General features: G+C 48.5%; 1 protein-coding gene across 1 annotated transcript in view; it reads right to left on the bottom strand.

Moving 5' to 3' along the window:
* Positions 1 to 4249: 4249 nt before the first annotated feature.
* Positions 4250 to 22573, bottom strand: part of LOC139228282 (disintegrin and metalloproteinase domain-containing protein 19-like) — a 268077-nt gene continuing 249753 nt past the window's right edge. The window contains exons 14-15 of the mRNA XM_070859466.1: positions 6952 to 7017; positions 4250 to 4365 (exon numbers count right to left, since the gene is read on the bottom strand). Of these exons, the coding sequence (XP_070715567.1) occupies positions 4250 to 4365; positions 6952 to 7017 (182 nt within the window). The remainder of the gene's footprint in view (positions 4366 to 6951; positions 7018 to 22573) is intronic.

Below are 22573 nucleotides of genomic sequence, written 5' to 3'. Positions count from 1 at the left end.
TCAGAGGGTCTAGTAGCGAGGAGGAACTGAGGGAAATCTTTATTAGTCGGGAAATTGTGTTGGGGAAATTGATGGGATTGAAGGCCGATAAATCCCCAGGGCCTGATGGACTGCATCCCAGAGTACTTAAGGAGGTGGCCTTGGACATAGCGGATGCATTGACAGTCATTTTCCAACATTCCATTGACTCTGGATCAGTTCCTATGGAGTGGAGGGTAGCCAATGTAACCCCACTTTTTAAAAAAGGAGGGAGAGAGAAAGCAGGGAATGATAGACCGGTCAGCCTGACATCGGTAGTGGGTAAAATTATGGAATCAATTATTAAGGATGTCATAGCAGTGCATTTGGAAAATGGTGACATGATAGGTCCAAGTCAGCATGGATTTGTGAAAGGGAAATCATGCTTGACAAACCTTCTGGAATTTTTTGAGGATGTTTCCAGTAAAGTGGACAAGGGAGAACCAGTTGATGTGGTATATTTGGACTTTCAGAAGGCTTTCGACAAGGTCCCACACAAGAGATTAATGTGCAAAGTTAAAGCACATGGGATTGGGGGTAGTATGCTGATATGGATTGAGAACTGGTTGGCAGACAGGAAGCAAAGAGTAGGAGTAAATGGGTACTTTTCAGAATGGCAGGCAGTGACTAGTGGGGTACCGCAAGGTTCTGTGCAGGGGCCCCAGCTGTTTACATTGTACATTAATGATTTAGACGAGGGGATTAAATGTAGTATCTCCAAATTTGCGGATGACACTAAGTTGGGTGGCAGTGTGAGCTGCGAGGAGGATGCTATGAGGCTGCAGAGTGACTTGGATAGGTTAGGTGAGTGGGCAAATGCATGGCAGATGAAGTATAATGTGGATAAATGTGAGGTTATCCACTTTGGTGGTAAAAACAGAGAGACAGACTATTATCTGAATGGTGACAGATTAGGAAAAGGGGAGGTGCATCGAGACTTGGGTGTCATGGTACATCAGTCATTGAAGGTTGGCATGCAGGTACAGCAGGCGGTTAAGAAAGCAAATGGCATGTTGGCCTTCATAGCGAGGAGACTTGAGTACAGGGGCAGGGAGGTGTTGTGTCAGTTGTACAGGGTTTGGTGAGGCCACACCTGGAGTATTGTGTACAGTTTTGGTCTCCTAACTTGAGGAAGGACATTCTTGCTATTGAGGGAGTGCAGCGAAGATTCACCAGACTGATTCCCGGGATGGTGGGACTGACCTATCAAGAAAGATTGGATTAACTGGGCTTGTATTCACTGGAGTTCAGAAGAATGAGAGGGGATCTCATAGAAACGTTTAAAATTCTGATGGGTTTCGACAGGTTAGATGCAGGAAGAATGTTCCCAATGTTGGGGAAGTCCAGAACCAGGGGTCACAGTCTGAGGATAAGGGGTAAGCCATTTAGGACCGAGATGAGGAGAAACTTCTTCACCCAGAGAGTGGTGAACCTGTGGAATTCTCTACCACAGAAAGTTGTTGAGGCCAATTCACTAAATATATTCAAAAGGGAGTTAGATGAAGTCCTTACTACTCGGGGGATCAAGGGGTATGGCGAGAAAGCAGGAATGGGGTACTGAAGTTTCATGTTCAGCCATGAACTCATTGAATGGCGGTGCAGGCTCGAAGGGCTGAATGGCCTACTCCTGCACCTATTTTCTATGTTTCTATGACACATGACTCAGTGCACATTAACTCCAGCTTCAATTTGTCACCACCTCAGAACAAATTTTGGAACCAAAAGTTAATCCTAATGTCTGGTTTAATAATAAGAAAACTTAACAGAACAAGGCAATTTGTTAATCCAGTATTTTCCCCCCACTAACAATAACCAGTCCATTTAATTTTGGGATAAGAGGTTAAATCTGCTCCCATGGTTCAGATGGATTAATAAGGGAGCGAGTTGTTAAAGGTAACTCGTGTTAGAATTCACTCTGTCACATGTCCCGAGAACACGAATAAAGGGACGGCCATTTAGGATTGGAATGAGCAGAAATTTCTTCACTCAGAGAGTTGTGAATCTTTGGCATTCTCCACCCCCAGAGAGCTGTGGATGCTGAGTCATTGAGCATATTCAAGACAAAAATGGATACATTTGGGGGAACAAATGGAATTAAGGGATATGGGGACAGTGCGGGAAGATGGAGTTAAGGTCAGCCATGATCTTGCTGAATGACGGGGCAGGCTCGAGGGGCCCAATGGCCGACTACAGCTCAAATTTCCTGTGTTCATATGTTCTTATACGTCTGACTAGCATGGGTTGTGAGACTTTGCCCAGAATGTGTACTGAAGCAAGGTTTCTTCTCAGCATCAGTCAGCGTCAGTCAGCGTCTGTCAGTGTCAGTCAGTGTCTGTCAGTGTCACTCAGTGTCAGTCAGTGTCACTCAGTGTCAGTCAGTGTCTGTCAGTGTCACTCAGTGTCAGTCAGTGTCACTCAGTGTCTGTCAGTGTCAGTCAGTGTCTGTCAGTGTCACTCAGTGTCAGTCAGTGTCACTCAGTATCACTCAGTGTCTGTCAGTGTCACTCAGCGTCAGTCAGCGTCTGTCAGCGTCAGTCAGTGTCTGTCAGTGTCAGTCAGTGTCAGTCAGTGTCACTCAGTGTCAGTCAGTGTCACTCAGTATCACTCAGTGTCTGTCAGTGTCACTCAGTGTCACTCAGTGTCACTCAGTGTCACTCAGTGTCAGTCAGCGTCAGTCAGCGTCTGTCAGTGTCAGTCAGTGTCTGTCAGTGTCAGTCAGTGTCACTCAGTGTCAGTCAGCATCAGTCAGCGTCAGTCAGTGTCAGTCAGCGTCTGTCAGTGTCAGTCAGTGTCTGTCAGTGTCAGTCAGCGTCTGTCAGTGTCACTCAGTGTCACTCAGTGTCAGTCAGCGTCTGTCAGTGTCACTCAGCGTCAGTCAGCGTCTGTCAGTGTCATTCAGTGTCACTCAGTGTCTGTCAGCGTCTGTCAGTGTCACTCAGTGTCAGTCAGCGTCTGTCAGTGTCACTCAGTGTCAGTCAGCGTCATTCAGCATCTGTCAGTGTCACTCAGTGTCAGTCAGTGTCAGTCAGTGTCACTCAGTATCACTCAGTGTCTGTCAGTGTTTGTCAGTGTCACTCAGTGTCAGTCAGCGTCACTCAGTATCACTCAGTGTCTGTCAGTGTCTGTCAGTGTCAGTCAAAGTCTGTCAGTGTCACTCAGTGTCTGTCAGTGTCTGTCAGTGTCACTCAGCGTCAGTCAGTGTCTGTCAGTGTCACTCAAGTTTCAGTAAGTGTCTGTCAGTGTCTGTCAGTGTCACTCAGTGTCAGTCAGTGTCACTCAGTGTCTGTCAGTATCACTCAGTGTCACTCAGTATTACTCAGCGTCTGTCAGTGTCACTCAGTGTCACTCAGTGTCAGTCAGTGTCAGTCACTGTCAGTCAGTGTCACTCAGTGTCAGTCAGTGTCAATCAGTATCAGTCAGTGTCTGTCAGTGTCTGTCAGTGTCACTCAGTGTCTGTCAGTGTCACTCAGTGTCTGTCAGTGTCATTCAGTGTCATTCAGTGTCTGTCAGTGTCACTCAGTGTCTGTCAGTATCACTCAGTGTCACTCAGTATCACTCAGTGTCACTCAGTGTCTGTCAGTGTCTGTCAGTGTCACTAAGTATCTGTCAGTGTCACTCAGTGTCTGTCAGTGTCACTCAGTGTCACTCAGTGTCACTCAGTGTCTGTCAGTTTCTGTCAGTTTCTGTCAGTGTCACTCAGTGTCTGTCAGTGTCAGTCAGTGTCACTCAGTGTCACCCAGTGTCTGTCAGTGTCTGTCAGTGTCTGTCAGTGTCACTCAGTGTCTGTCAGTGGCACTCAGTGTCTGTCAGTGGCACTCAGTGTCTGTCAGTGGCACTCAGTGTCACTCAGTGTCTGTCAGTGTCACTCAGTGTCTGTCAGTGTCACTCAGTGTCACTCAGTGTCTGTCAGTGTCACTCAGTGTCTGTCAGTGTCACTCAGTGTCACTCAGTGTCTGTCAGTGTCTGTCAGTGGCACTCAGTGTCTGTCAGTGTCACTCAGTGTCTGTCAGTGTCTGTCAGTGTCACTCAGTGTCTGTCAGTGTCACTCAGTGTCACTCAGTGTCTGTCAGTGTCACTCAGTGTCTGTCAGTGTCACTCAGTGTCTGTCAGTATCACTCAGTGTCACTCAGTGTCACTCAGTGTCTGTCAGTGTCAGTCGGAAGTGAGTTATTGCTGGGTGTAGACAGAGATCATTCAGTGATTGTGGACACTGTATGGTACATAATATAATTTATTTCATACTTATTAAATTAGAGAGGTTTATTGAGAGCGATTTCTTACCTGTAATCTCTCGGGTAGTTTGCTGCAACCGTGTTGTGTTTGCTTCCCTTGTCTCGGGTGTAGGCGCTGTGGAAAGTAAAGAACAGAAACATCCTTAATACACCTTGGAAGAAATGGTGGATTGCAAGAAATACTAGCCCGTTACGTGTTCACAAGCTCAGCAGTTTGCCTAAGTTGAGGACAAGGAAGGATTGCAATCATGTCATTCAGTATCACTCAGTGTCAGTCAGTGTAACTCGGTGTCAGTCAGTGTCTGTCGGTGTCTGTCGGTTTCAGTCAGTGTCTGTCGGTGTCTGTCGGTGTCTGTCGGTGTCAGTCAGTGTCTGTCAGTGTCACTCACTGTCACTCAGTGTCACTCATTGTCAGTCAGTGTCAGTCAATGTCAGTCAGTGTCACTCAGCGTCAGTCAGTGACTGTCAGTGTCACTCAGTGTCAGTCAGTGTCACTCATTGTCAGTCAGTGTCTGTCAGTGTCACTCAACATCAGTCAGTGTCTGTCAGTGTCACTCAATGTCTGTCAGTGTCACTCAGTGTCAGTAAGTCTCTGTCAATGTCTGTCAGTGTCACTCAGTGTCAGTCAGTGTCTGTCAATGTCTGTCAGTGTCACTCAGTGTCAGTCAGTGTCTGTCAGTGTCACTCAGTGTCAGTCAGTGTCTGTCAGTGTCACTCACTGTCACTCACTGTCACTCAGTGTCAGTCAGTGTCACTCAGTTTCACTCAGTGTCTGTCAGTGTCACTCAGTGTCTGTCAGTATCACTCAGTGTCACTCAGTATCACTCAGTGTATGTCAGTGTCTGTCAGTGTCACTCAGTGTCAGTCAGTGTCTGTCAGTGTCACTCACTGTCACTCACTGTCACTCAGTGTCAGTCAGTGTCACTCAGTTTCACTCAGTGTCTGTCAGTGTCACTCAGTGTCTGTCAGTGTCACTCAGTGTCACTCAGTGTCTGTCAGTGTCACTCAGTGTCACTCAGTGTCACTCAGTGTCTGTCAGTGTCACTCAGTGTCTGTCAGTATCACTCAGCGTCACTCAGTATCACTCAGTGTCTGTCAGTGTCACTCACTGTCACTCAGTGTCTGTCAGTGTCACTGACTGTCACTCAGTGTCAGTCAGTGTCAGTCAGTGTCACTCAGTGTCTGTCAGTGTCAGTCAGTGTCAGTCAGTGTCACTCAGTGTCAGTCAGTATCAGTCAGTGTCACTCAGTGTCAGTCAGTGTCAGTCAGTATCACTCACTGTCACTCAGTGTCACTCAGTGTCAGTCAGTGTCAGTCAGTGTCACTCAGTGTCAGTCAGTGTCAGGCAGTGTCAGTCAGTATCACTCAGTGTCTGTCAGTGTCACTCAGTATCACTCAGTGTCTGTCAGTGTCTGTCAGTGTCACTCAGTGTCTGTCAGTGTCATTCAGTGTCTGTCAGTGTCATTCAGTGTCACTCAGTGTCTGTCAGTGTCTGTCAGTGTCACTCAGTGTCTGTCAGTGTTACTCAGTGTCACTCAGTTTCACTCAGTGTCTGTCAGTGTCTGTCAGTGTCACTCAGTGTCACTCAGTATCACTCAGTGTCACTCAGTGTCAGTCAGTGTCACTCAGTGTCACTCAGTGTCTGTCAGTGTCACTAACTATCTGTCAGTGTCACTCAGTGTCACTCAGTGTCTGTCAGTGTCACTCAGTGTCACTCAGTGTCTGTCAGTTTCTGTCAGTGTCACTCAGTGTCTGTCAGTGTCAGTCAGTGTCACTCAGTGTCACCCAGTGTCTGTCAGTGTCTGTCAGTGTCACTCAGTGTCTGTCAGTGGCACTCAGTGTCTGTCAGTGTCACTCAGTGTCTGTCAGTGTTACTCAGTGTCTGTCAGTGTCTGTCAGTGTCACTCAGTGTCACTCAGTGTCTGTCAGTTTCTGTCAAGTGTCACTCAGTGTCACTCAGTGTCTGTCAGTGTCAGTCAGTGTCACTCAGTGTCACTCAGTGTCTGTCAGTGTCACTCAGTGTCTGTTAGTGTCAATCAGTGTCTGTCAGTGTCACTCAGTGTCACTCAGTGTCTGTCAGTGTCACTCAGTGTCTGTCAGTGTCACTCAGTGTCACTCAGTGTCTGTCAGTGTCAGTCAGTGTCACTCAGTGTCACTCAGTGTCTGTCAGTGTCTGTCAGTGTCACTCAGTGTCACTCAGTGTCACTCAGTGTCTGTCAGTGTCACTCAGTGTCACTCAGTGTCTGTCAGTGTCAATCAGTGTCTGTCAGTGTCACTCAGTGTCACTCAGTGTCTGTCAGTGTCACTCAGTGTCACTCAGTGTCTGTCAGTGTCACTCAGTGTCACTCAGTGTCACTCAGTGTCTGTCAGTGTCACTCAGTGTCTGTCAGTATCACTCAGTGTCACTCAGTGTCACTCAGTGTCTGTCAGTGTCACTCAGTGTCTGTCAGTGTCACTCAGTGTCACTCAGTGTCTGTCAGTGTCACTCAGTGTCTGTCAGTGTCACTCAGTGTCACTCAGTGTCTGTCAGTATCACTCAGTGTCACTCAGTGTCACTCAGTGTCTGTCAGTGTCAGTCGGAAGTGAGTTATTGCTGGGTGTAGACAGAGATCATTCAGTGATTGTGGACACTGTATGGTACATAATATAATTTATTTCATACTTATTAAATTAGAGAGGTTTATTGAGAGCGATTTCTTACCTGTAATCTCTCGGGTAGTTTGCTGCAACCGTGTTGTGTTTGCTTCCCTTGTCTCGGGTGTAGGCGCTGTGGAAAGTAAAGAACACAAACATCCTTAATACACCTTGGAAGAAATGGTGGATTGCAAGAAATACTAGCCCGTTACGTGTTCACAAGCTCAGCAGTTTGCCTAAGTTGAGGACAAAGAAGGATTGCAATCATGTCATTCAGTATCACTCAGTGTCAGTCAGTGTAAGTCGGTGTCAGTCAGTGTCTGTCGGTGTCTGTCGGTTTCAGTCAGTGTCTGTCGGTGTCTGTCGGTGTCAGTCAGTGTCTGTCAGTGTCACTCACTGTCACTCAGTGTCACTCATTGTCAGTCAGTGTCTGTCAGTGTCACTCAACATCAGTCAGTGTCTGTCAGTGTCACTCAATGTCTGTCAGTGTCACTCAGTGTCAGTAAGTGTCTGTCAATGTCTGTCAGTGTCACTCAGTGTCAGTCAGTGTCTGTCAGTGTCACTCAGTGTCTGTCAGTATCACTCAGTGTCAGTCAGTGTCACTCAGTGTATGTCAGTGTCTGTCAGTGTCACTCACTGTCACTCACTGTCACTCAGTGTCAGTCAGTGTCACTCAGTTTCACTCAGTGTCTGTCAGTGTCACTCAGTGTCTGTCAGTGTCACTCAGTATCACTCAGTGTCAGTCAGTGTCACTCAGTGTATGTCAGTGTCTGTCAGTGTCACTCAGTGTCAGTCAGTGTCACTCAGTGTCACTCAGTATCACTCAGTGTATGTCAGTGTCTGTCAGTGTCACTCACTGTCACTCACTGTCACTCAGTGTCAGTCAGTGTCACTCAGTTTCACTCAGTGTCTGTCAGTGTCACTCAGTGTCTGTCAGTGTCACTCAGTGTCACTCAGTGTCTGTCAGTATCACTCAGCGTCACTCAGTATCACTCAGTGTCTGTCAGTGTCACTCAGTGTCTGTCAGTGTCTGTCAGTGTCACTCAGTGTCACTCAGTGTCACTCAGTGTCTGTCAGTGTCACTGACTGTCACTCAGTGTCAGTCAGTGTCACTCAGTGTCACTCAGTGTCACTCAGTGTCACTCAGTGTCTGTCAGTGTCTGTCAGTGTCAGTCAGTGTCACTCAGTGTCAGTCAGTATCAGTCAGTGTCACTCAGTGTCAGTCAGTGTCAGTCAGTGTCACTCAGTGTCAGTCAGTGTCAGGCAGTGTCAGTCAGTATCACTCAGTGTCTGTCAGTGTCACTCAGTATCACTCAGTGTCTATCAGTGTCTGTCAGTGTCACTCAGTGTCTGTCAGTGTCACTCAGTGTCTGTCAGTGTCATTCAGTGTCTGTCAGTGTCATTCAGTGTCACTCAGTGTCTGTCAGTGTCTGTCAGTGTCAGTCAGTGTCAATCAGTGTCACTCAGTGTCACTCATTGTCAGTCAGCGTCTGTCAGTGTCAGTCAGTGTCACTCAGTGTCACTCAGTATCTGTCAGTGTCTGTCAGTGTCACTCAGTGTCACTCAGTCTCACTCAGTGTCACTTAGTGTCTGTCAGTGTCAGTCAGTGTCACTCAGTTTCACTCAGTGTCAGTCAGTGTCACTCAGTTTCACTCAGTGTCTGTCAGTGTCTGTCAGTGTCACTCAGTGTCTGTCAGTGTCTGTCAGTGTCGCTCAGTGTCTGTCAGTGTCACTCAGTGTCACTGTCTGTCAGTGTCACTCAGTGTCACTCAGTGTCTGTCAGTGTCACTCAGTGTCAGTCAGGGTCACTCATTGTCAGTCAGTGTCTGTCAGTGTCACTCAGTGTCAGTCAGTGTCACTCAGTGTCACTCAGTGTCTGTCAGTATCACTCAGTGTCAGTCAGTATCACTCACTGTCACTCAGTGTCACTCAGTGTCAGTCAGTGTCACTCAGTGTCACTCAGTGTCACTCAGTGTCAGTCAGTGTCAGTCAGTGTCAGTCAGTATCACTCACTGTCACTCAGTGTCACTCAGTGTCAGTCAGTGTCACTCAGTGTCACTCAGTGTCACTCAGTGTCTGTCAGTGTCAGTCAGTGTCAGTCAGTGTCAGTCAGTATCACTCACTGTCACTCAGTGTCACTCAGTGTCAGTCAGTGTCAGTCAGTGTCAGTCAGTGTCACTCAGTGTCACTCAGTGTCACTCAGTGTCTGTCAGTGTCAGTCAGTGTCAGTCAGTATCACTCAGTGTCAGTCAGTGTCAGTCAGTGTCACTCAGTGTCACTCAGTGTCACTCAGTGTCTGTCAGTGTCACTCAGTGTCACTCAGTGTCACTCAGTGTCTGTCAGTGTCAGTCAGTGTCACTCAGTGTCACTCAGTGTCACTCAGTGTCACTAAGTGTCTGTCAGTGTCTGTCAGTGTCTGTCAGTGTCAGTCAGTAACTCTCAGTGTCACGCAGCATCACTCAGTGTCCGTCAGTGTCACTCAGTGTCTGTCAGTGTCTGTCAGTGTCACTCAGTGTCACTCAGTGTCTGTCAGTGTCAGTCAGTGTCACTCAGTATCACTCAGTGTCTGTCAGTGTCACTCAGTGTCAGTCAGTGTCTGTCAGTGTCAGTCAGTGTCACTCAGTATCACTCAGTGTCAGTCAGTGTCACTCAGTGTCAGTCAGTGTCACTCAGTGTCTGTCAGTGTCACTCACTGTCACTCAGTGTCACTCAGTGTCTGTCAGTGTCAGTCAGTGTCAGTCAGTATCACTCAGTGTCAGTCAGTGTCAGTCAGTGTCAGTCAGTGCCACTCAGTGTCAGTCAGTGTCAGTCAGTGTCACTCAGTGTCAGTCAGTGTCAGGCAGTGTCAGTCAGTATCACTCAATGTCTGTCAGTGTCCCTCAGTGTCACTCAGTATCACTCAGTGTCTGTCAGTGTCTGTCAGTGTCACTCAGTGTCTGTCAGTGTCACTCAGTGTCTGTCAGCGTCTGTCCGCGTCAGTCAGCGTCCGTCAGTGTCACTCAGTGTCTGTCAGTGTCATTCAGTGTCTGTCAGTGTCTGTCAGTGTCACTCTTTGTCAGTCAGCGTCTGTCAGTGTCAGTCAGTGTCACTCAGTGTCACTCAGTGTCACTCAGTGTCTGTCAGTGTCTGTCAGTGTCACTCAGTGTCTGTCAGTGCACTCAGTGTCACTCAGTATCACTCAGTGTCAGTCAGTGTCTGTCAGTGTCACTCAGTGTCTGTCAGTGTCACTCAGTGTCTGTCAGTGTCAGTCAGTGTCACTCAGTGTCAGTCAGTGTCACTCATTGTCAGTCAGTGTCTGTGTGTCACTCAGCGTCAGTCAGTGTCTGTCAGTGTCACTCAGTGTCTGTCAGTAACACTCAGTGTCACTTAGTATCACTCAGTGTCTGTCAGTGTCACTCAGTGTCTGTCAGTGTCACTCACTGTCACTCAGTGTCACTCAGTGTCTGTCAGTGTCAGTCAGTGTCACTCAGTGTCAGTCAGTGTCACTCAGTGTCACTCAGTGTCAGTCAGTGTGAGTCAGTGTCAGTCAGTGTCACTCAGTGTCAGTCAGTGTCAGTCAGTGTCACTCAGTATCACTCAGTGTCTGTCAGTGTCACTCAGTGTCAGTCAGTGTCACTCAGTATCACTCAGTGTCTGTCAGTGTCACTCAGTGTCTGTCAGTGTCACTCACTGTCACTCAGTGTCACTCAGTGTCTGTCAGTGTCAGTCAGTGTCACTCAGTGTCAGTCAGTGTCACTCAGTGTCACTCAGTGTGAGTCAGTGTCAGTCAGTGTCACTCAGTGTCAGTCAGTGTCAGTCAGTGTCACTCAGTATCACTCAGTGTCTGTCAGTGTCACTCAGTGTCAGTCAGTGTCACTCAGTATCACTCAGTGTCTGTCAGTGTCTGTCAGTGTCACTCAGTGTCTGTCAGTGTCACTCAGTGTCAGTCAGTGTCAGTCAGTGTCTGTCAGTGTCACTCAGTGTCAGTCAGTGGCACTCAGTGTCACTCAGTGTCAGTCAGTGTCTGTCGGTGTCTGTCGGTGTCAGTCGGTGTCAGTCAGTGTCAGTCAGTGTCTGTCGGTGTCAGTCAGTGTCTGTCGGTGTCTGTCAGTGTCAGTCAGTGTCAGTCAGTGTCAGTTAGTGTCTGTCAGTGTCTGTCAGTGTCAGTCAGTGTCTGTCAGTGTCTGTCAGTGTCACTCAGTGTCAGTCAGTGTCACTCAGTGTCAGTCAGTGTCAGTCAGTGTCAGTCAGTGTCACTCAGTATCACTCAGTATCACTCAGTGTCTGTCAGTGTCACTCAGTGTCAGTCAGTGTCAGTCAGTGTCACTCAGTATCACTCAGTGTCTGTCAGTGTCACTCAGTGTCTGGCAGTGTCACTCAGTGTCAGTCAGTGTCAGTCAGTGTCTGTCAGTGTCACTCAGTGTCAGTCAGTGTCACTCAGTGTCACTCAGTGTCAGTTAGTGTCTGTCGGTGTCAGTCGGTGTCAGTCAGTATCAGTCAGTGTCTGTCGGTGTCAGTCAGTGTCACTCAGTATCACTCAGTGTCTGTCAGTGTCACTCAGTGTCAGTCTCTGTCACTCAGTGTCTGTCAGTGTCACTCACTGTCACTCAGTGTCACTCAGTGTCTGTCAGTGTCAGTCAGTGTCACTCAGTGTCAGTCAGTGTCACTCAGTGTCACTCAGTGTCAGTCAGTGTGAGTCAGTGTCAGTCAGTGTCACTCAGTGTCAGTCAGTGTCACTCAGTATCACTCAGTGTCTGTCAGTGTCACTCAGTGTCAGTCAGTGTCACTCAGTATCACTCAGTGTCTGTCAGTGTCTGTCAGTGTCACTCAGTGTCTGTCAGTGTCACTCAGTGTCACTCAGTGTCTGTCAGCGTCACTCAGTGTCACTCAGTGTCAGTCAGTGGATGTCAGTGGATGTCAGTGGATGTCAGTGTCTGTCGGTGTCAGTCAGTGTCTGTCAGTGTCACTCAGTGTCTGTCAGTGTCACTCAGTGTCACTCAGTGTCACTCAGTGTCTGTCAGTGTCACTCATTGTTAGTCAGTGTCTAGCAGTGTCTGTCAGTGTCTGTCAGTGTCACTCAGTGTCTGTCAGTGTCAGTCAGTGTCAGTCAGTGTCTGTCAGTGTCTGTCAGTGTCACTCAGTGTCTGTCAGTGTCTGTCAGTGTCAGTCAGTGTCTGTCAGTGTCACTCAGTGTCACTCAGTGTCAGTCAGTGTCATTCAGTGTCATTCAGTGTCTGTCAGTGTCACTCAGTGTCACTCAGTGTCTGTCAGTGTCAGTCAGTGTCAATCAATGTCACTCATTGTCAGTCAATGTCACTCATTGTCAGTCAGCGTCTGTCAGTCTCAGTCAGTGTCAGTCAGTGTCACTCAGTGTCTGTCAGTGTCTGTCAGTGTCACTCAGTGTCACTCAGTGTCTGTCAGTGTCAGTCAGTGTCACTCAGTGTCACTCAGTGTCTGTCAGTGTCACTCAGTGTCAGTCAGTGTCACTCTTTCTCAGTCAGTGTCAGTCAGTGTCACTCAGTGTCACTCAGTGTCTGTCAGTGTCACTCACTGTCACTCAGTGTCACTCAGTGTCTGTCAGTGTCAGTCAGTGTCAGTCAGTGTCAGTCAGTATCACTCAGTGTATGTCAGTGTCACTCACTGTCACTCAGTGTCACTCAGTGTCAGTCAGTGTCACTCTTTCTCAGTCAGTGTCAGTCAGTGTCACTCAGTATCACTCAGTGTCTGTCAGTGTCACTCAGTGTCAGTCAGTGTCAGTCAGTGTCACTCAGTATCACTCAGTGTCTGTCAGTGTCACTCAGTGTCAGTCAGTGTCAGTCAGTGTCACTCAGTATCACTCAGTGTCAGTCAGTGTCACTCAGTGTCACTCAGTGTCAGTTAGTGTCTGTCGGTGTCAGTCGGTGTCAGTCAGTATCAGTCAGTGTCTGTCGGTGTCAGTCAGTGTCACTCAGTATCACTCAGTGTCTGTCAGTGTCACTCAGTGTCAGTCAGTGTCACTCAGTGTCTGTCAGTGTCACTCACTGTCACTCAGTGTCACTCAGTGTCTGTCAGTGTCAGTCAGTGTCACTCAGTGTCAGTCAGTCTCACTCAGTGTCACTCAGTGTCAGTCAGTGTGAGTCAGTGTCAGTCAGTGTCACTCAGTGTCAGTCAGTGTCACTCAGTATCACTCAGTGTCTGTCAGTGTCACTCAGTGTCAGTCAGTGTCACTCAGTATCACTCAGTGTCAGTCAGTGTCTGTCAGTGTCTGTCAGTGTCACTCAGTGTCTGTCAGTGTCACTCAGTGTCACTCAGTGTCTGTCAGCGTCACTCAGTGTCACTCAGTGTCTGTCAGTGTCAGTCAGTGTCACTCATTGTTAGTCAGTGTCTAGCAGTGTCTGTCAGTGTCTGTCAGTGTCACTCAGTGTCACTCAGTGTCACTCAGTGTCTGTCAGTGTCAGTCAGTGTCACTCATTGTTAGTCAGTGTCTAGCAGTGTCTGTCAGTGTCTGTCAGTGTCACTCAGTGTCTGTCAGTGTCAGTCAGTGTCAGTCAGTGTCTGTCAGTGTCACTCAGTGTCTGTCAGTGTCAGTCAGTGTCTGTCAGTGTCACTCAGTGTCTGTCAGTGTCAGTCAGTGTCAATCAATGTCACTCATTGTCAGTCAGCGTCTGTCAGTCTCAGTCAGTGTCAGTCAGTGTCACTCAGTGTCTGTCAGTGTCTGTCAGTGTCACTCAATGTCTGTCAGTGTCTGTCAGTGTCTGTCAGTGTCACTCAGTGTCACTCAGTGTCAGTCAGTGTCATTCAGTGTCATTCAGTGTCTGTCAGTGTCACTCAGTGTCACTCAGTGTCTGTCAGTGTCAGTCAGTGTCAATCAATGTCACTCATTGTCAGTCAGCGTCTGTCAGTCTCAGTCAGTGTCAGTCAGTGTCACTCAGTGTCTGTCAGTGTCTGTCAGTGTCACTCAGTGTCACTCAGTGTCAGTCAGTGTCAATCAATGTCACTCATTGTCAGTCAGCGTCTGTCAGTCTCAGTCAGTGTCAGTCAGTGTCACTCAGTGTCTGTCAGTGTCTGTCAGTGTCACTCAGTGTCACTCAGTGTCTGTCAGTGTCAGTCAGTGTCACTCAGTGTCACTCAGTGTCTGTCAGTGTCACTCAGTGTCAGTCAGTGTCACTCTTTCTCAGTCAGTGTCTGTCAGTGTCACTCAGTGTCAGTCAATTTCTGTCAGTGTCACTCAGTGTCTGTCAGTATCACTCAGCGTCACTCAGTATCACTCAGTGTCTGTCAGTGTCACTCACTGTCACTCAGTGTCTGTCAGTGTCACTCACTGTCACTCAGTGTCACTCAGTGTCAGTCAGTGTCACTCAGTGTCACTCAGTGTCTGTCAGTGTCACTCAGTGTCACTCAGTGTCTGTCAGTGTCAGTCAGTGTCAGTCAGTGTCAGTCAGTATCACTCAGTGTCACTCAGTATCACTCAATGTATGTCAGTGTCACTCACTGTCACTCAGTGTCACTCAGTGTCTGTCAGTGTCACTCAGTGTCACTCAGTGTCAGTGTCACTCTTTCTCAGTCAGTGTCAGTCAGTGTCACTCAGTATCACTCAGTGTCTGTCAGTGTCCCTCAGTGTCAGTCAGTGTCAGTCAGTGTCACTCAGTATCACTCAGTGTCTGTCAGTGTCACTCAGTGTCTGGCAGTGTCACTCAGTGTCACTCAGTGTCAGTTAGTGTCTGTCGGTGTCAGTCGGTGTCAGTCAGTATCAGTCAGTGTCTGTCGGTGTCACTCAGTGTCACTCAGTGTCAGTCAGTGTCACTCAGTGTCACTCAGTGTCAATCAGTGTCAGTCAGTGTCACTCAGTGTCACTCAGTGTCACTCAGTATCACTCAGTGTCTGTCAGTGTCACTCAGTGTCACTCAGTGTCAGTCAGTGTCACTCAGTGTCACTCAGTGTCACTCAGTATCACTCAGTGTCTGTCAGTGTCACTCAGTGTCACTCAGTGTCACTCAGTGTCACTCAGTATCACTCAGTGTCTGTCAGTGTCAATCAGTGTCACTCAGTGTCTGTCAGCGTCACTCAGTGTCACTCAGTGTCTGTCAGTGTCAATCAGTGTCACTCAGTGTCTGTCAGCGTCACTCAGTGTCACTCAGTGTCTGTCAGTGTCACTCAGTGTCTGTCAGTGTCACTCAGTGTCACTCAGTGTCTGTCAGTGTCACTCAGTGTCTGTCAGTGTCAGTCAGTGTCACTCAGTGTCAGTCAGTGTCACTCATTGTCAGTCAGTGTCTGTGTGTCACTCAGCGTCAGTCAGTGTCTGTCAGTGTCACTCAGTGTCTGTCAGTAACACTCAGTGTCACTTAGTATCACTCAGTGTCTGTCAGTGTCACTCAGTGTCTGTCAGTGTCACTCACTGTCACTCAGTGTCACTCAGTGTCTGTCAGTGTCAGTCAGTGTCACTCAGTGTCAGTCAGTGTCACTCAGTGTCACTCAGTGTCAGTCAGTGTGAGTCAGTGTCAGTCAGTGTCACTCAGTGTCAGTCAGTGTCAGTCAGTGTCACTCAGTATCACTCAGTGTCTGTCAGTGTCACTCAATGTCAGTCAGTGTCACTCAGTATCACTCAGTGTCTGTCAGTGTCTGTCAGTGTCACTCAGTGTCTGTCAGTGTCACTCAGTGTCAGTCAGTGTCAGTCAGTGTCTGTCAGTGTCACTCAGTGTCAGTCAGTGGCACTCAGTGTCACTCAGTGTCAGTCAGTGTCTGTCGGTGTCTGTCGGTGTCAGTCGGTGTCAGTCAGTGTCAGTCAGTGTCTGTCGGTGTCAGTCAGTGTCTGTCGGTGTCTGTCAGTGTCAGTCAGTGTCAGTCAGTGCCAGTTAGTGTCTGTCAGTGTCTGTCAGTGTCAGTCAGCGTCTGTCAGTGTCTGTCAGTGTCACTCAGTGTCAGTCAGTGTCACTCAGTGTCAGTCAGTGTCAGTCAGTGTCAGTCAGTGTCACTCAGTATCACTCAGTATCACGCAGTGTCTGTCAGTGTCACTCAGTGTCAGTCAGTGTCAGTCAGTGTCACTCAGTATCACTCAGTGTCTGTCAGTGTCACTCAGTGTCTGGCAGTGTCACTCAGTGTCAGTCAGTGTCAGTCAGTGTCTGTCAGTGTCACTCAGTGTCACTCAGTGTCACTCAGTGTCAGTTAGTGTCTGTCGGTGTCAGTCGGTGTCAGTCAGTATCAGTCAGTGTCTGTCGGTGTCAGTCAGTGTCACTCAGTATCACTCAGTGTCTGTCAGTGTCACTCAGTGTCAGTCTCTGTCACTCAGTGTCTGTCAGTGTCACTCACTGTCACTCAGTGTCACTCAGTGTCTGTCAGTGTCAGTCAGTGTCACTCAGTGTCAGTCAGTGTCACTCAGTGTCACTCAGTGTCAGTCAGTGTGAGTCAGTGTCAGTCAGTGTCACTCAGTGTCAGTCAGTGTCACTCAGTATCACTCAGTGTCTGTCAGTGTCACTCAGTGTCAGTCAGTGTCACTCAGTATCACTCAGTGTCTGTCAGTGTCTGTCAGTGTCACTCAGTGTCTGTCAGTGTCACTCAGTGTCACTCAGTGTCTGTCAGCGTCACTCAGTGTCACTCAGTGTCAGTCAGTGGATGTCAGTGGATGTCAGTGTCTGTCGGTGTCAGTCAGTGTCTGTCAGTGTCACTCAGTGTCTGTCAGTGTCACTCAGTGTCACTCAGTGTCACTCAGTGTCACTCAGTGTCTGTCAGTGTCACTCATTGTTAGTCAGTGTCTAGCAGTGTCAGTCAGTGTCATTCAGTGTCATTCAGTGTCTGTCAGTGTCACTCAGTGTCACTCAGTGTCTGTCAGTGTCAGTCAGTGTCAATCAATGTCACTCATTGTCAGTCAGCGTCTGTCAGTCTCGGTCAGTGTCAGTCAGTGTCACTCAGTGTCTGTCAGTGTCTGTCAGTGTCACTCAGTGTCACTCAGTGTCTGTCAGTGTCAGTCAGTGTCACTCAGTGTCACTCAGTGTCTGTCAGTGTCACTCAGTGTCAGTCAGTGTCACTCTTTCTCAGTCAGTGTCAGTCAGTGTCACTCAGTGTCACTCAGTGTCTGTCAGTGTCACTCACTGTCACTCAGTGTCACTCAGTGTCTGTCAGTGTCAGTCAGTGTCAGTCAGTGTCAGTCAGTATCACTCAGTGTATGTCAGTGTCACTCACTGTCACTCAGTGTCACTCAGTGTCAGTCAGTGTCACTCTTTCTCAGTCAGTGTCAGTCAGTGTCACTCAGTATCACTCAGTGTCTGTCAGTGTCACTCAGTGTCAGTCAGTGTCAGTCAGTGTCACTCAGTATCACTCAGTGTCTGTCAGTGTCACTCAGTGTCAGTCAGTGTCAGTCAGTGTCACTCAGTATCACTCAGTGTCAGTCAGTGTCACTCAGTGTCACTCAGTGTCAGTTAGTGTCTGTCGGTGTCAGTCGGTGTCAGTCAGTATCAGTCAGTGTCTGTCGGTGTCAGTCAGTGTCACTCAGTATCACTCAGTGTCTGTCAGTGTCACTCAGTGTCAGTCAGTGTCACTCAGTGTCTGTCAGTGTCACTCACTGTCACTCAGTGTCACTCAGTGTCTGTCAGTGTCAGTCAGTGTCACTCAGTGTCAGTCAGTCTCACTCAGTGTCACTCAGTGTCAGTCAGTGTGAGTCAGTGTCAGTCAGTGTCACTCAGTGTCAGTCAGTGTCACTCAGTATCACTCAGTGTCTGTCAGTGTCACTCAGTGTCAGTCAGTGTCACTCAGTATCACTCAGTGTCAGTCAGTGTCTGTCAGTGTCTGTCAGTGTCACTCAGTGTCTGTCAGTGTCACTCAGTGTCACTCAGTGTCTGTCAGCGTCACTCAGTGTCACTCAGTGTCTGTCAGTGTCAGTCAGTGTCACTCATTGTTAGTCAGTGTCTAGCAGTGTCTGTCAGTGTCTGTCAGTGTCACTCAGTGTCACTCAGTGTCACTCAGTGTCTGTCAGTGTCAGTCAGTGTCACTCAGTGTCACTCAGTGTCTGTCAGTGTCACTCACTGTCACTCAGTGTCACTCAGTGTCTGTCAGTGTCAGTCAGTGTCAGTCAGTGTCAGTCAGTATCACTCAGTGTATGTCAGTGTCACTCACTGTCACTCAGTGTCACTCAGTGTCAGTCAGTGTCACTCTTTCTCAGTCAGTGTCAGTCAGTGTCACTCAGTATCACTCAGTGTCTGTCAGTGTCACTCAGTGTCAGTCAGTGTCAGTCAGTGTCACTCAGTATCACTCAGTGTCTGTCAGTGTCACTCAGTGTCAGTCAGTGTCAGTCAGTGTCACTCAGTATCACTCAGTGTCAGTCAGTGTCACTCAGTGTCACTCAGTGTCAGTTAGTGTCTGTCGGTGTCAGTCGGTGTCAGTCAGTATCAGTCAGTGTCTGTCGGTGTCAGTCAGTGTCACTCAGTATCACTCAGTGTCTGTCAGTGTCACTCAGTGTCAGTCAGTGTCACTCAGTGTCTGTCAGTGTCACTCACTGTCACTCAGTGTCACTCAGTGTCTGTCAGTGTCAGTCAGTGTCACTCAGTGTCAGTCAGTCTCACTCAGTGTCACTCAGTGTCAGTCAGTGTGAGTCAGTGTCAGTCAGTGTCACTCAGTGTCAGTCAGTGTCACTCAGTATCACTCAGTGTCTGTCAGTGTCACTCAGTGTCAGTCAGTGTCACTCAGTATCACTCAGTGTCAGTCAGTGTCTGTCAGTGTCTGTCAGTGTCACTCAGTGTCTGTCAGTGTCACTCAGTGTCACTCAGTGTCTGTCAGCGTCACTCAGTGTCACTCAGTGTCTGTCAGTGTCAGTCAGTGTCACTCATTGTTAGTCAGTGTCTAGCAGTGTCTGTCAGTGTCTGTCAGTGTCACTCAGTGTCACTCAGTGTCACTCAGTGTCTGTCAGTGTCAGTCAGTGTCACTCATTGTTAGTCAGTGTCTAGCAGTGTCTGTCAGTGTCTGTCAGTGTCACTCAGTGTCTGTCAGTGTCAGTCAGTGTCAGTCAGTGTCTGTCAGTGTCACTCAGTGTCTGTCAGTGTCAGTCAGTGTCTGTCAGTGTCACTCAGTGTCTGTCAGTGTCAGTCAGTGTCAATCAATGTCACTCATTGTCAGTCAGCGTCTGTCAGTCTCAGTCAGTGTCAGTCAGTGTCACTCAGTGTCTGTCAGTGTCTGTCAGTGTCACTCAGTGTCTGTCAGTGTCTGTCAGTGTCTGTCAGTGTCACTCAGTGTCACTCAGTGTCAGTCAGTGTCATTCAGTGTCATTCAGTGTCTGTCAGTGTCACTCAGTGTCACTCAGTGTCTGTCAGTGTCAGTCAGTGTCAATCAATGTCACTCATTGTCAGTCAGCGTCTGTCAGTCTCAGTCAGTGTCAGTCAGTGTCACTCAGTGTCTGTCAGTGTCTGTCAGTGTCACTCAGTGTCACTCAGTGTCAGTCAGTGTCAATCAATGTCACTCATTGTCAGTCAGCGTCTGTCAGTCTCAGTCAGTGTCAGTCAGTGTCACTCAGTGTCTGTCAGTGTCTGTCAGTGTCACTCAGTGTCACTCAGTGTCTGTCAGTGTCAGTCAGTGTCACTCAGTGTCACTCAGTGTCTGTCAGTGTCACTCAGTGTCAGTCAGTGTCACTCTTTCTCAGTCAGTGTCTGTCAGTGTCACTCAGTGTCAGTCAATTTCTGTCAGTGTCACTCAGTGTCTGTCAGTATCACTCAGCGTCACTCAGTATCACTCAGTGTCTGTCAGTGTCACTCACTGTCACTCAGTGTCTGTCAGTGTCACTCACTGTCACTCAGTGTCACTCAGTGTCAGTCAGTGTCACTCAGTGTCACTCAGTGTCTGTCAGTGTCACTCAGTGTCACTCAGTGTCTGTCAGTGTCAGTCAGTGTCAGTCAGTGTCAGTCAGTATCACTCAGTGTCACTCAGTATCACTCAATGTATGTCAGTGTCACTCACTGTCACTCAGTGTCACTCAGTGTCTGTCAGTGTCACTCAGTGTCACTCAGTGTCAGTCAGTGTCACTCTTTCTCAGTCAGTGTCAGTCAGTGTCACTCAGTATCACTCAGTATCACTCAGTGTCTGTCAGTGTCACTCAGTGTCAGTCAGTGTCAGTCAGTGTCACTCAGTATCACTCAGTGTCTGTCAGTGTCACTCAGTGTCTGGCAGTGTCACTCAGTGTCACTCAGTGTCAGTTAGTGTCTGTCGGTGTCAGTCGGTGTCAGTCAGTATCAGTCAGTGTCTGTCGGTGTCACTCAGTGTCACTCAGTGTCAGTCAGTGTCACTCAGTGTCACTCAGTGTCAATCAGTGTCACTCAGTGTCAGTCAGTGTCACTCAGTGTCACTCAGTGTCACTCAGTATCACTCAGTGTCTGTCAGTGTCACTCAGTGTCACTCAGTGTCAGTCAGTGTCACTCAGTGTCCCTCAGTGTCAATCAGTGTCACTCAGTGTCTGTCAGCGTCACTCAGTGTCACTCAGTGTCTGTCAGTGTCAATCAGTGTCACTCAGTGTCTGTCAGCGTCACTCAGTGTCACTCAGTGTCTGTCAGTGTCACTCAGTGTCTGTCAGTGTCACTCAGTGTCACTCAGTGTCTGTCAGTGTCACTCAGTGTCTGTCAGTGTCAGTCAGTGTCACTCAGTGTCAGTCAGTGTCACTCATTGTCAGTCAGTGTCTGTGTGTCACTCAGCGTCAGTCAGTGTCTGTCAGTGTCACTCAGTGTCTGTCAGTAACACTCAGTGTCACTTAGTATCACTCAGTGTCTGTCAGTGTCACTCAGTGTCTGTCAGTGTCACTCACTGTCACTCAGTGTCACTCAGTGTCTGTCAGTGTCAGTCAGTGTCACTCAGTGTCAGTCAGTGTCACTCAGTGTCACTCAGTGTCAGTCAGTGTGAGTCAGTGTCAGTCAGTGTCACTCAGTGTCAGTCAGTGTCAGTCAGTGTCACTCAGTATCACTCAGTGTCTGTCAGTGTCACTCAATGTCAGTCAGTGTCACTCAGTATCACTCAGTGTCTGTCAGTGTCTGTCAGTGTCACTCAGTGTCTGTCAGTGTCACTCAGTGTCAGTCAGTGTCAGTCAGTGTCTGTCAGTGTCACTCAGTGTCAGTCAGTGGCACTCAGTGTCACTCAGTGTCAGTCAGTGTCTGTCGGTGTCTGTCGGTGTCAGTCGGTGTCAGTCAGTGTCAGTCAGTGTCTGTCGGTGTCAGTCAGTGTCTGTCGGTGTCTGTCAGTGTCAGTCAGTGTCAGTCAGTGCCAGTTAGTGTCTGTCAGTGTCTGTCAGTGTCAGTCAGCGTCTGTCAGTGTCTGTCAGTGTCACTCAGTGTCAGTCAGTGTCACTCAGTGTCAGTCAGTGTCAGTCAGTGTCAGTCAGTGTCACTCAGTATCACTCAGTATCACGCAGTGTCTGTCAGTGTCACTCAGTGTCAGTCAGTGTCAGTCAGTGTCACTCAGTATCACTCAGTGTCTGTCAGTGTCACTCAGTGTCTGGCAGTGTCACTCAGTGTCAGTCAGTGTCAGTCAGTGTCTGTCAGTGTCACTCAGTGTCACTCAGTGTCACTCAGTGTCAGTTAGTGTCTGTCGGTGTCAGTCGGTGTCAGTCAGTATCAGTCAGTGTCTGTCGGTGTCAGTCAGTGTCACTCAGTATCACTCAGTGTCTGTCAGTGTCACTCAGTGTCAGTCTCTGTCACTCAGTGTCTGTCAGTGTCACTCACTGTCACTCAGTGTCACTCAGTGTCTGTCAGTGTCAGTCAGTGTCACTCAGTGTCAGTCAGTGTCACTCAGTGTCACTCAGTGTCAGTCAGTGTGAGTCAGTGTCAGTCAGTGTCACTCAGTGTCAGTCAGTGTCACTCAGTATCACTCAGTGTCTGTCAGTGTCACTCAGTGTCAGTCAGTGTCACTCAGTATCACTCAGTGTCTGTCAGTGTCTGTCAGTGTCACTCAGTGTCTGTCAGTGTCACTCAGTGTCACTCAGTGTCTGTCAGCGTCACTCAGTGTCACTCAGTGTCAGTCAGTGGATGTCAGTGGATGTCAGTGTCTGTCGGTGTCAGTCAGTGTCTGTCAGTGTCACTCAGTGTCTGTCAGTGTCACTCAGTGTCACTCAGTGTCACTCAGTGTCTGTCAGTGTCACTCATTGTTAGTCAGTGTCTAGCAGTGTCAGTCAGTGTCATTCAGTGTCATTCAGTGTCTGTCAGTGTCACTCAGTGTCACTCAGTGTCTGTCAGTGTCAGTCAGTGTCAATCAATGTCACTCATTGTCAGTCAGCGTCTGTCAGTCTCAGTCAGTGTCAGTCAGTGTCACTCAGTGTCTGTCAGTGTCTGTCAGTGTCACTCAGTGTCACTCAGTGTCTGTCAGTGTCAGTCAGTGTCACTCAGTGTCACTCAGTGTCTGTCAGTGTCACTCAGTGTCAGTCAGTGTCACTCTTTCTCAGTCAGTGTCAGTCAGTGTCACTCAGTGTCACTCAGTGTCTGTCAGTGTCACTCACTGTCACTCAGTGTCACTCAGTGTCTGTCAGTGTCAGTCAGTGTCAGTCAGTGTCAGTCAGTATCACTCAGTGTATGTCAGTGTCACTCACTGTCACTCAGTGTCACTCAGTGTCAGTCAGTGTCACTCTTTCTCAGTCAGTGTCAGTCAGTGTCACTCAGTATCACTCAGTGTCTGTCAGTGTCACTCAGTGTCAGTCAGTGTCAGTCAGTGTCACTCAGTATCACTCAGTGTCTGTCAGTGTCACTCAGTGTCAGTCAGTGTCAGTCAGTGTCACT

The sequence above is a fragment of the Pristiophorus japonicus genome, chromosome 2 (assembly GCF_044704955.1).
Source record: "Pristiophorus japonicus isolate sPriJap1 chromosome 2, sPriJap1.hap1, whole genome shotgun sequence".
Lineage (NCBI taxonomy): Eukaryota > Metazoa > Chordata > Chondrichthyes > Pristiophoridae > Pristiophorus > Pristiophorus japonicus.
This window is presented reverse-complemented; position numbering and strand designations above follow the sequence as displayed.